The 14,116-nt window shown below is 32.7% G+C and overlaps 1 protein-coding gene across 25 annotated transcripts in view; it reads right to left on the minus strand.

The window, feature by feature from the left end:
* LOC150097195 (myosin heavy chain, muscle-like) overlaps positions 1-14,116 on the minus strand; it is a 136,852-nt gene that overhangs the window by 38,138 nt on the left and 84,598 nt on the right. For all 25 annotated transcript variants that reach the window (XM_090407177.1, XM_090407175.1, XM_090407185.1 and 22 more), the window contains 8 exons: positions 7,909-8,045; positions 6,063-6,144; positions 3,727-3,981; positions 3,341-3,469; positions 2,978-3,100; positions 2,654-2,740; positions 2,382-2,527; positions 640-730 (listed from right to left, as the gene is read on the minus strand). In XM_090407177.1, the coding sequence (XP_090263303.1) occupies positions 640-730; positions 2,382-2,527; positions 2,654-2,740; positions 2,978-3,100; positions 3,341-3,469; positions 3,727-3,981; positions 6,063-6,144; positions 7,909-8,045 (1,050 nt within the window). The remainder of the gene's footprint in view (positions 1-639; positions 731-2,381; positions 2,528-2,653; positions 2,741-2,977; positions 3,101-3,340; positions 3,470-3,726; positions 3,982-6,062; positions 6,145-7,908; positions 8,046-14,116) is intronic.

Raw genomic sequence — 14,116 nt, forward strand, 5'->3', positions numbered from 1 at the left:
TTTTCCTTAATGAAAAATAAATATTATTTATCTAATGAAATTTACTTATTTGATATACTAATCCATTGATTGTTTCCAAAATTTGACAATTATTTTCGAATAATAATAAGAAATAAATCATAAATAATCACAAAAAAGCTAATATTTAATTTTAGTTTGCATCATGCTAAATTTAACCATTTAGCATGATGCTGTAGTAATATAATTGAAATAGAATCACTTGAAAACGAAGGTAATAATTTTTTTAGCAGCTAACAGCAGTACGCCATACAATTGGGTACCTTCGTTTAGTTATTGCTATGTGATGAAATGCATAATTGCTGCGCATTTTGGCTATTTGTATTACAGGGAATATAATTCATATTCTTGTGTTGATATTTTCATAATCAACATAATTTGTTATATCTTCTTCTAAGTAGAGCCTTGCTTTGTATTATTCCATCGGAAGGGTAAAGCAAGAAATCTGACGATTTCTGTTACTTTCTCATTCAAAAATATTATTATTCTTGGTTGTAATCATAATTTATTTTCTACCCTAGCATGTGCTTGTAGCGGCCAAAAAGGAGTTTAAAATATCTTCTTATTGAACCATACGATTAAATTATCAATAAGACGTTACTTTTGTGTTATTTTGCTTACCTGGAGTTCTTTGATTTGTTTCTGTAGTTTCGCAACGAGACTCTGTTCGTCTTCCAGTTTTGCTGCAAGGCTGGCCATTTCCTTGTCTTTCCTGTACACAGGAAACAAATCAGTTTTAGTTACACTCGAATACTTTAAATCAAAATAAAATATTAAAAACAACTGAACGAAGATGCGACTACAGATAAGAGCGTTCTAAAAAAGAACTTGACATTATGAAAGACGTTGTGGTCATTTAAACAGAATCTTATATTTAAAATAATATAAGAAAAACAGAGAGGAAGACCAAGATAATAAGGCGAGTTGATGCAATTAAGAGTACTTCAGAAAGTCGAAAGGGTTTATTGGTCATGAAATATTAATTCGGTTAGACTATCATAATATCTGGTGTGCCCATTGGGAGTATATACCAAATGATGATGATCATGATAAAATATTATCTGGAGTAAACAAAAGTTGCTATCCAGTTTTTAATTTTTAATTAAAATCAATGTACAGAACTGGATGGAAGGGGAAAAATTAAATTCTCTCGTTTCAGAAACCATGAAACCATTTGATATGTACCTGAGTCATTTGATCTCATCTCATCAGTGAATCGTATCGTTTGTAAACAAATGTTTGAGGAAGGTCATATCATAATAGCGTATAATATGCAAAATGGACAAATACCTCAACACAAGATTAGATCATGCAGAAATGATTATAGCTATATCTACCGACTTAAGCCAGCTAAAATGAGCAGAATTATTTAGAATTGTAGCCTTTATTATCAAAAATGTTCATACAAAACTTTTGCAAATTTGCCTTTCTTTCACTACTTTTGGCAAATAATTCTGTTTGTTTCCTCCAACGTTTCTCTAGTTCTCGTTAATCCCGCCAATTTCTCCATAACTACATTTATTCCAACCAAGAATCAGAAATTGATTTTCCTTCAATTGAAAAGTCAATTGGTTTGCTAAGCACGGTCTGCATCCTTGCTTGGAATACATGTTATCCAAAAACACATACAGATTAGAATGATCAGCTGCTAATTTTCGGGATTTAGTAGATTTCTGTAGGAACGAGCACAATTATTTTTATATCCCCCCCCCCTCCACACACATAAGTTGTCGACGCACTGTGCGAGACATCTTATGCGCGCGAGGGGGGGGGGATAATATGGAGAGAGTCATTGAGGAAAACATTATGACGAAGGGTGTTCGAAAGAACTGACGTAGAGGGAATGAAAGAGGAGAAATGGAATGGTGGTAGCTATTTCGGTGGAGCATTGTCCATGAAAATACCCATTAAAAGGCATAATTCAGAAACTGGTCATTGCAAGAAAGTCTATGAACGAGAGAGAGAGAGAGAGAGAGAGAGAGAGAGAGAGAGAGAGTATTCTATTAAGCAGATTGATATCTTCTGGATAGCATCAAGCATTCTAAGGAAAGTTTTTATACCCTACTTCGAATGGGAAAGAGTAATATTCTAAGGTGGATAATCTTTTGGTTCATATAGTGTTCGGAGTTGTACAGGTGGAAATGAGTGTCTTGAACGGAAGAGAGCACTAAGTTTTTACGAGACTAAGGAAGATATGAATATAATATGTTTGTACTAGAAAAGTTTAGTAGAGTATGTAACCGAAGAATATAAATCTGATCAGGACAGCTGAATATTATGAAATCTGAGGGTATTATCAACCATATCGACACATTTTGAACAATATTTTGCATTTTTAGTGAATGTGTAAAATGTTGATATACCTTTGGATGACTCCTTCAAGTTCCTTTTTACTCTTTTCTAGATCCGAGACAGCCTCTTGTGCCAACTTAAGATCGCCTTCTATTTTCCTTTTTGCTTTCTCGAGATCTGCCCTGAGTTTCTTTTCCCTTTCCAGGTTATCTTCTAACTGCAAGAGCATGAAAACTGCATATAAATACGACCAATACAGCACATTTTCTTTCTCTGTACTGAACAAATTAGTGTGGACTATATAATTCTGTATTAGAAAGACTTTTCTATTAATTTGACTTACCTCGTCTAATGTCTGTTCTAACTTTAGTTTCACTTTATTTAAGTGGTTTACTTTGTCTTCTGTTGATTGCAAGTCTTCGGATGTTTTCTAAAGAAAACAAATCCAATATTAATATGGATTCATAGCGGTACACCAGTTAGTAATATTGATAAAACTTTATGGAAGTAATGCTTATAAACATTATACATCTTTATTACACAAACGAGATTAATTATTTAAAGTTGAAATATATAATAATTTATTTGAAGACTTGCTTTGTTATTAGATATTATAATTGATATTATAAAATATTATAATTGTAAGATATTATAATGTAATTTTTACCTGGTTAATTTCCTGCATATGCTTCTTTTCCTTGTTGAGTTTGTTGATGAGTTCATCTTGGTGGGCGATCTCATCATTAAGATTTCTAATTTGGTGGTCCTTTGTAGCTTTGTCTTGTTCAGCCTACAATGTAAAAAACAGAAATTATTGTTCTTTATATAGGAATTATAATTCATTTATGATTTTTATGAAGTCAAGTTACTTTCTCCTGACAAGCCATTCCATTGAGCTTAACACTTTTAAGAGAAAGATGAGAACTGTTAATAATATTTTGTTGATAATTGTTTTTGAGATTCATCTAATCGGAATAATGTATTTGTTGTATTTGTATTTAGTGTCAATTTTATCACAAATAAAACTTACCTTTTGCAAAGCGAGTTCTAAGTCTTCTACGTCTTTTTTCAGGCTGCTTATTTCGCCTTCCAACTTCTTTCTTAGTTGTGCTAAGGTGTTATGAGCATCCTCCTCATGGCTTAGCCTGTCTTGGATTTCCTTTTAAATAAGAAAATAAAAATAAATTAATAAAAATAATAATACTGCGAGAAGTAATTCCAATAGGGCTTTAAGATTTTCCAATCGACTCATTTACACATTACATTTTTATTCATTATCCAAATTAAAACATTCATGCCATATTATATCACAATAAGTGCAGTATTATTATGAAACCAGAAATAATTAGTTGTTAACAATGTTTTCTACTTGTAGAATTTTTGTAGTAGACTTTTCTGTTAAGTTTATACTCTCACCTGTAATTGACCTTCGAGGTCTGCTCTCTGCGACAGAGCCCTATTCAACCTCTCTTCCAAATCACCGGCACCACCTCTTTCGGCTTCTAGTTGTAAGAATAAATCATTCTTGTCCTGTAGAAGTTTGACGTTCTGCACTTCCAGATCTTTCCTTAATTTTTCTTCTTTCTCAAAAGCTTCATGTTCTTTCTTCAGTTTCTCCTCTAGAGCTCTTAGTTCGTCCTCTACCCTAGCAATACTAAGAAGTGGTTTGACCTAAAATTTGAAAATAAATGCCATTACTATATGCATGTGTGTTAAACCAATTATTAAATTTTGAAAAAAAAATGTTACAATAATATTCCTTTATTAATGTATAACCTGATTTTCCTGTTTCATTCTGTATACGGATATTTAATAGTTCATGGTACTGACTTGTGGAGTTAAAATCTTTCACCAAATGCATTTAGAGACGGGACTCTATGTATTTGTATAAATCGTGACGACAGGTTTTATAGAATTCGCTTTTTATGTGAATCTCACCAGATATATGTTGTAATCTAATTGTACATTCGTGTCATGGCGGACTAAAGATTAGATCATCTGAATTACTTGTACTAGAGAGCAAACTTGGAACTTTTCGAGCCATTTCAATGCGGAATTGTGGTGGTCTCATACCGGGCGACTCTATTTGCTATCTTAAGACCTAATGACATTCACAAAGATCCATGCACCACTCAGGATTCGAACCAACGCTCTATTGGTTGAAGAGTAGAAGTTACTCACTCAGCTCAACAATAGACTTAATAAAAATTTAGACAGTATAATTAGGAGTTTTGAAATGGTATCGTCTTATTATTAACACTAAAAGTACGATGGTTTTCAGAGCTGAAGGAACATCCATTTTTTCCCCGGAATAAACAGTTAATTTATTCCTATCATGCTTATTCGTTTACATTCTAGAGTCAAGGAATTTGACCATTCTAGAGAACAAGAATGGTCAAATTCCTTGTCTAAAAATTCAAAATTCTGTTATTCGTATTTAACTTAAAGAATGCCTAGGAGAAAACTAATTTCACCTGGTCACAATTCTAGTGACTTGAGCAGTTTAATTAATGAACTTATAGTATCCTTTATATGTGAACTCAAGAAATGAAAGAAAAATGCTAATCAGTATCCTCCTTTGGTACTGAGGAGCATTTGCATTATGTAAAGATTAGTCAGAGAAAAGATAACAAAGAAATGTTCATTCCTTATGCATGCACAATGAATAAAATTGGCTCAAAACGCATTGGACCTTCATAGTAATAGTAGCAATTAAAGGAATCTTTATTTCATATTCTCTTAAAGGGATCATAGAAATTATTATTTTTTTCCTGTCTGCTATTTGCTTCTGTCATCTGACATTCCTTTATATTTGGAATTAATTCTGAAATTCCGATTTTCCTGATCACCTATTCCAGAAATTTCAACCATGGTCTTTAGCACGCTGTCTCTTACCCGTTATCTTTCCATCAAAAACCATTTTCAAGGAACAGATATACTTCAGAAGATCAAATCTCTGTATTGTCCATTTTATGTCCCCCTCTCTCTTTCTTATTCGTGGGAGTATTTCCTCATTGGTCACTTTGGCATCCATTTAATTTCCGGTACTCTTTTGCCAACACCATAACTCAAAAGCTTCCATTCTTCTAATGCGTAGCTTATACAAAGTTAATTTCACTTGCATAAAGAACGATATGTTGATTACGAGGATAAACTGAGAGAATGTGTCTGCAGTGCTTGTGGGATAGGAGGCGAACGGTCGTTATGATTGAGACGGTGAGAGGACCCTAAGACAAATAAAAGCGAATTATTGTATAGGTTAATATACAGTGGGAGAACAAGGTATCATACCTGAAAAATGCGTAAGAGTCATGTGAATAAGAAAGTGAAAAGATTTTATTTTGTCGTAGAGGATGCTGGAGTGCATGTATTCAAATGGTGTGTAAAAAATTTGGCTTTCCACGATGAGTTCTATGAGTCTATGACTGAAAAATAGTCCATAATAATAATAATAATTAATATTAATATTATACGCTTGTTATACTAATAGTATAGTATCGTAGTATAGTATTAATACTGTATATTGTTTGATAACTACAGTAAATAAAAATAGAACGTAGATGCGTAATAACGCGTGAGGTTGTTTTTGTAGTTAGTTCCGCCTGACAAAGTTTTCGATATTTTTGAAAAATAAGCTTTCTGTACAATTAGAAAAAATTCCATTCTTTTAAGTGAAAAAAACTTTTGACATTGATGTTCATATGATTAACGTTCAGAAGTAAAGTACTCATATTAGCAATATTTTCGCTTACCTTGGAATACAGTTTCCACCAGAGCCAGTTCCTGAGTGTAAGGAATTTTCTGAGATTCCTCTGAATAACCAATAGGGCAATTCTGTAAAACAAAAGTTAAAATTCAAATGAAATTTGGAAAAACCGACGCGTTTTAAAATAGCTTCTGATATTTCGCAAAAATATGAAATGAAAAAATTTTGCTACAGAAAAAGTATTGCAGAAACGAATAAGTGTAGTGAATATCATAAATAAAATCACTGTACGATTGTACTAAAGACGAATAACCTTTTGATTCTGTAACTAACAAAAAAAAGAAATTTTAAATGTAAAACAATTTAGTACTTAAAAATAATCTACTAATGCCTTTTATATCCAAAGAGGGTAGATGAGGCTGTCTAATCCTAACATTTTGGACACTGATAGGCACCCTTATCAATCAAAGACGTTTAGCACAAGATAGTAATTTTAAATGGCATCCGGAGAAGAGAGTACGGCAGACAACTGCCACCATCCTGGAGTGCCTAACGCTATATATTATTGTCTGAAATAGTGTGAGTTCCATGGTCGATTTTCTTGAGTTAACGGGATTAAAACCAGTGATTCCGGGAGCAAAATAAATCCTACTTGCCCATACTAGAGATCGACTAACTGGGAAAACCGGTCCAAGCAAGCGTTCCTTCGACGACTAGAATCGCACTTAGAACGGTCTTTCTTCGATTGGTCTAGCTATAAGGACGGTAACGCTATTTTAAAATGGATGGAAGCATTATTATTAAAGCCTGTGTAACCCTCATGGCTACACAGGCTTTAATTCACTAGTTCAACCAAAGAATTTGCATTCCTACAAATAAATAATTTCTGTTTCCTCAGATGTTTAATTTACCATATAAACTTAAGTTATCATTCATTAAAAATCATTTCTCATTTGTCTTTGTTAGTATCTTGATCTAAATAATTTCCTCTTTTTGTTTTTCTATCCGTCAAAAACTTTGTGTTTGAGATTAAAATATGACACATAAAATCATTTAGAAAAATACATTTAATAACCTTTGAAAGAAAGTTTCCCAACTAATAAAGAATGCTAAATTAAATTGAATAGTAAGTAGCTAAAATATACCTATTTGGTATTTAATTAAGTTATTTGTAATAAGTCGCATTACAACTATCCGTTGTTGTAGTTTATTATTATTTTTTTTAATGTTATGTTTGAAATTGTGAAAGTTTGCCTGTGGGTTATTATCATTTCATATGCGTCATAATTATGCACTGTTTTATAAAGAGAGACGAGTCTTGAGTTACGCGTATTGTTTGGTTACAGTGGTGATCATTTAAATGGCCTCGAACACATTTGTTAGTGGTTTTCATATACTGCAATGGTGTAAAGTAATAGTTTTGTTAAATCACAACCTAAGATGGGCCTAAACCTCTAAATAGAATACCCACAATAACCATAAGCCTCTAAATAGAATACCCATAATAACAATAATGTTCTTTACGAAGATAGCACATGCTGCAATTGAATTTTAGAGATTTTTTCATTTCTCCTTCCATGAAGTTATTTATATGGTTTCACTTATATTTTGAAGAAATCATATAAAAATATATGATTTTAAGAAGGGTTTCCACTTAATTGCTTCTTTACTACTGAGTAGATTCACTTAATAGGGATGGTTAGTTTTCCAGCACAAAATCATTTGTATTATGTATTGTTTGTATATTAATTACACGAATATCAAAATTGTTGTTGGACAGCATTTATATAAACGTCGGGAATTATTGTATTCTGATCAGGTAGCCATTAAGATACGCTCGTATTGTTAAACTATCAATGCTAAATTACGTTTACACACCAACAAGTCAATACCTTTGTTCCTGAAGCTTTTTGAAGTCTTTCTTGCATTGATACCATCTGACCCATGACTGAAGCCAAGTAATGATTTTCCCAAGTCGCTCATCACGCATTTCCTCAAGACGACCTAAAACTCCAGCTCGGAAAAATACCTACATTTGTGAAAAATAACAGTTTTGAATTATATTTCAGACAAAATGAGTAGGAAACATTTGACTGACGAAAATGTAAATATTTTAATTAGAAGCAGATGTGTATGACATCTGCAATTATTCTATTCTATTCTAAAACACTAGTTTTAATCTAAATTATGTTAAATTAGATATGTCGTTTTACTAACCTGTTTTTAACCCGTAGAACAACAAGGAATTTCAATTTTGACGGTTTAATAAGCGATCATTATAATGCAACTTTTATTTCTTACAGCAGTTGATAGCAGTTATCGATCGAAGGAAACCATTTATAGAATGACTCAGAAAATGTTTTCTTGGTACAGTACATTCGTGAATTAAAGAGAATTCGAGACTCTTCTTTATCTTTCATATGACTCACTGTGCGCTTCCATACGGTAAATCAGTTATTGATCATTTGCGTTATTACTTTTCCAGAAATTCTACACATCGCAAATTTGGTCTTCGCTCTTTATTAAGAAATTTCTTCGTGAATTTCTCTCGACATCCTGTGATATGATCTCACTGAAATATAACTTTCCATAATAAATATCGCTATGCACGTAAATAACTCATGTTAGTAGCGCACACAGCAATTCTTAAATGACCATTTATGGCAATTGCATTCATAACCATACTGAGAAGCGCCCTAGATACCAAATCGGTCTACATCAATTCGTTCCATTAAAAACACTTACTATTTCTCATTGCAGACTGCACTGTAAATGGATGAACCTGTATAATTTAGATTTATGACATCTGATAATATCTTGAAAGTAGAATTATGGTCTCATCAGGATTTCTCTACAATGGAAATGTTTTCCCATATTATTTCGATTAATACCAACTCCCTGTTGTTTTACAAATAGTTCGCATTGCTTCTTATGAATAGTCATTATAACTGTCATTATTTTTACATATCTCTGATTAAGTTCCAGTGGCTTCATGAGAACTACTGCTTTGTACTGGATATTTGCTACAGAATTTTATTTATTTATTAATTTTTATTTTTTATTTTTGGAGAGTCTGTCGACTTCCAGTTTCAATATAGATGTTACCCCCGCTTAATCATAATAAAGGAAGGCTCATTTCTCGTCACTATTTGTTTTCTTCCAAAAATGTTGAAGATCTTCCAAATTCTTAAATGAATATATAAGGATAAATTTCTTTTCTTTGCATTTTTTGGTACAAAGATTTTACATATTCTCGTTTCAAAACCATGAATTTTATTTCATTTATTTATTTTTTTATGTACATATCCAATAATTCAGAAGGATAAGTTTCAATTATTTCATACCATACGAATCACTTTTCTGTGTGTGAATTGAAGTTGCTGGAAGCCGAATTTCTTTAACAATATTTCTTCTTGCAGTCTCTCGATCCATGAAAAACTGCTGGAAACATTATTTCATCTTCACGAACAGTTTAATCATTTCAGAAATGTGCTTGTTATTTTAACAAGTTGGACTGGAACATAACATTGATGCTCTGTTACAAAACCAAATATCTATCATCTTTCTAATAAAGGAATAAAACGCTGGTTCAATGGAAACTATTTCAAATTGTAAAAAAAAAAAAAAAAAAAAAACTCCCCCAGAAACTTTCAAGATTTTAAAAGTTGATTTTAGGAAAAAAGCAGGGAGAAGAATTGACATATTTAATTGGTCTTTCCAATAAAAAAACGGAGTGACCTCTGAAATATACGTCGTTGTTTTTTTATTTATTTATTTACTTTCCTGAAATTGTACATCATGAATTAATTCCCAAGAATTAAACTGTGAACTTTGTCTAATCAAATAGAAAATAACTCTAGAAATGATACAGTGGGAATTGATTTCTTCATCACGATAATACCTCCCTTCTTCCTCCTCGCTTCGCTTTGACGCAGAAATAGAAATTGCTGTGCCAAAATGGCACCACTGTTGTTGTTCGTTATTCTCATTACTTCAGATATGGTACGCTGTGATTTTTTCTTTTCCAAAACAATTTTGCTCTGAAGAAACCAAATCGCGGGTTCTATCTTACGGATGGAACTCAAAATACAGGACTTCTATAAATCTTTCAACTCATAATGTTTGTGTCAATTTTGAAAACAAAACGATTGCAGCTTGAATCTATTGAAATTTTTTCCGAGATGCAAGTACAACAAGTACAGTCCAGAATTTAATTCTTATTTAATTATTTCAGCTTGCACAGTAAATATTCATCAATATTACTGATTCTTGCGTTTTATTACATCTTTTAACAGCAAAATCATTCCTTTATTGAACTTCTTTTATTAAACCTGCAAATAACAATAATAGTCGAAATAAGAAATAATTCTTAACCGAACCTCATATGTTAAACTAAAATCGTTTCTTTTTTATTTTAGAAAATTACTTCCGCTTCCTTTTATTAATTTTAGAATATTCTTCTGTGCGTTTTTATTTAAAATTCTTTTGTGGAAGGCAAACGTGCATTTGTATCCCATAGAAGAGCACTTGATGTGGATATTCCTTTTCTAAATGTGCGCTACAGATAATACATGTACTGTATAATTTGTTTATGCATTAAATCTTCAAATACTGAAAATGACCGTTCATTATTCATACTGTTCATTCTTTCTGTTATTACCTTCCAGGTACTGCATAATAATATGAAAATACAGGTATGACTCAGTGTACGCCGTTTCAATTTACGCCCGCTTCACTTTCGCGCTTCTTATAGATCACGATTAGAAGGAATGATGAGTCCTGACTCTGCCCGACTTCCTAAATACAGATGGTCCCGACATTGTAATAAAACTTACATTATAATAAACTATAACGCTAAATGATTAAACTACTGCCTAAAATTTAAATAATTAAATACAAAATGGAATATGCGACGAGAAAAGCAAGTGCAAGTGAACTAACAACATACACTGGTGTCTAGACAATAGGACGCAAGGTTAAATCTGATTGGTTCTACTTCCACCCTTGACGGCCACTCCTACTCTCCAATGTCTTCTTTTCCCCTCCTAGTTGCTCTCAGTTCTTCTAGGTGTTTATGTGTTTGTGGTCCATCTTGCACTATTCTTTTTATTAATAATGTCCCCAAAATGTGTGTTATCAAGTGCATCTTTCACCTTTTTTCCATTCGGCGAATGAAAAAAAGGTGAAACTCGGTCAGATGTGTGTCGTGCCTTCAATTTAACCCCATCAACTGTAACAACAATAGTAAAAAATGCTGAGACCACAAAGCAATCTTCTCAGTGTGCAGTCAATACGGTGTGGGATCCTCTTTCAACACCCATTCTCGGAATAAAAACAGTAGAAAAAATGGAAAAGTTGCTTGTCCAGTGGATTGATGAAAGGACCCAGCGTCATCTTCTAACAAAATCACTTATCAGATATAAAGTAAAATCTTTTTTTTTTTTTTTTGATCAGTTAAGCGGTGAAAAGGATGATTCTAATGATTGTGCTGCTAGTAGAGGATGGTTTTTTTTATTCAAAAACAGAATAATTCATAATGTTAAAATGTCAGGAGAAACAGCTAGGAATGATATTACAGCTGCAATGAATTTCCAATTAATTTCCAACTCCTTGAGAGTCATGGTGAAGACGGGAGCTTTCAATGGGAGATTTAGAAGAGCTAATTGAACTACTGTCCAAAGACGACACAGAGAAAAGTGAAGCTGACCGCAATGCCTGTTAGGATACTAACAGTGAAATCGATGCAAAAAGCTATTGCTTTTATTAATAAGGGATGTGAGATCTTCTGTAGCAACTCTGCTCCCTTAATGGGAGCAGGACTCATCCATTAAGTGAGAAATTGAGAAAGTTCGGTAGCCAAACTATAACTTATCAAAAAAGAAGAAATCCAAACAGACATCTATTCTCTCGTTTTTTAAGCAATAAAATTTCTTTATTTTTCTTAAACATTATACAATTTCATTACGTAAATTTCATAAAATAAAACTTTTTTCAAGTATTTTTCGTTGATCACTGAAAATCTTGAAACGGAACTTCATGTTTCAAAACTATAATGTTCCCATTATAGTTTTGCTTCAGTTTATGCCGGAAATCTCAGAAACCTAATCCAAGCGTAAACCGAGTCGTACCTGTATGTGATTTCGGTTTGATGATCTTAGCAGTGTCTTAGGACTTCTGACTAAAATTTCCACTGATGATCATAAATTTAAAACTGGTATAGACGTAGACTTAATCCACACCACTTCATATTTCATTTAAGTACCGGTACATTATTTTTTTTAGGCTTTAATGAAACATTTGAAAGATACTATTTCTCGTATATATATATAAAAAAATAGCCCGAAAGGTCTCAAAAGAATATTTTTTACGATGACCGCACGCATGAAAGGTCACAGAACATGCGACACAACAGCACCATGTCGGGGTGATATGGCCAACAAATAAACACTTTGAAGAAAAAACTTTATTTCGAAATATTCTTATAAGTTAATTCATCGTTACAAAAAAAAAAAAAAGAAAAAAAAAGAAAAGAAAAAGAAAAGAAAAAAAACAGAAACAATATCTTAATCTTCATTAATTTCATAAAATAGTATATTCACTGTGCATATACTCAAATAATTAAACAGGATTATATCATCATATTTTTCTGAACCCCCTTTTTTATAAAGTTGTATCCGTATATAAAGATGTCATTATCAGAAAAATTGAAAAAAATAGTTGATTGCAAATTCCAATAGATATCTTGTAATGCAATATTGTCTTATTCTTTGCAACCTTATTTAGTTTGGCTTGATGTGGCTATTGTGCTAAATATCTTTTAAAAAAGAAAAAGGGAAACGTTTACTTACTCGAGCAACAACAACAAAAAAAAATAGAACAGTAGTTTCGAAACTTTTCATAGATTAATATGAAGTGGAAAATGTTTTGTTTGTTTCTTTATCTGATTCAATATATCGCTGTTGCATAATCATTAGAAGTATTTTTAACGTATGCGATGATATTCTACATTAAGCCAATTACTTTCAAAACAATTAGTGCCCACACACGGCACTATCATGTGTGGGTAATTGGTTAGAAGAAAGAAAGAAATTTGTTTCTCCGTTTTTAAAGACCTGAATGTTGTAATAATTGAGAAAAACATTGGTAAGAAATTGAGAAAACATTAGAGAAGACTGTTCCAAAGAGCAGAAGTGTAGGGAATGAAGTTGGGGGGATGAGAAGTTGGTTCGAAAAGTTTGGAGTTGAACGGTAGAAGTTGAAGTTAACATAATGAGGGTTTACTGGGAGCTGCTCCTATTCGTATATGATTCGAAGAAAGTGGAGGAATGGTAGAGACCAGTTCAGTGATCTGGAAATACCTATAGAAGAGACATCATGCAGCAACAGAGCGTCTATGGGAAAGCAACTGCAAAGAGTCCGTGAGGAAGGAATCATCATTTAGACGAACTGATCACTTCTAAATACAGTCAAGAATTCTGAAGGAGATCTTAGACGCATCACCTGTGTGGGAACAGGATTCTAAGGTTAGGTGGATTTGAACTTCAGAAGATACCGGAGTTGAACAGAAGAGAAGTACTGTTAGGAACGAAAAAGAGTAGCGGGATTTTTTTTTTTTTTTTTGAGACTATGGACCTGATGTGCTTATGCCAGGATAATTTAGATGTGAGAGTTAACCCAAGAAGAGAAAACTGCTCCCATCTGGCAAGAAGAATATTGTCAGACGTGAGGGGAGAAAAGATATGGAAATGAGACAAGATTGCCTTTTTTTGGGGGGGGGGGCATACCTTAATACGAAGTGCATTAACTGCACCAGGTTATCCTCGCCCCAGGAGATCAGTGTTAAAGAATATCTTAAAGCGTAAATTACCGCGCATTACAATGATTTGAAAATGAAAATAAGGAGTGAAGAGTACTGTCTTCATGATTAGAATGAATCCTAGGGTACATCAGCATTAACTGAAAAATCTGATGATAGAAAATCATGCACTATGACTCGCAATAAACGACCAGATGGAGAGAAAACTGACCATCCATTCACAAACGGATGGAAGAATATCATAAGATGGTAACTTGGTAAGAAGTTCAAGTGACAAACTTGAT

Source organism: Typopeltis vanoorti, chromosome 17 (genome assembly GCF_054136105.1).
Source record: "Typopeltis vanoorti isolate ZY-2024b chromosome 17, IOZ_Tvanoo_1.0, whole genome shotgun sequence".
In the NCBI taxonomy this organism is placed as follows: Eukaryota; Metazoa; Arthropoda; class Arachnida; order Uropygi; family Thelyphonidae; genus Typopeltis; species Typopeltis vanoorti.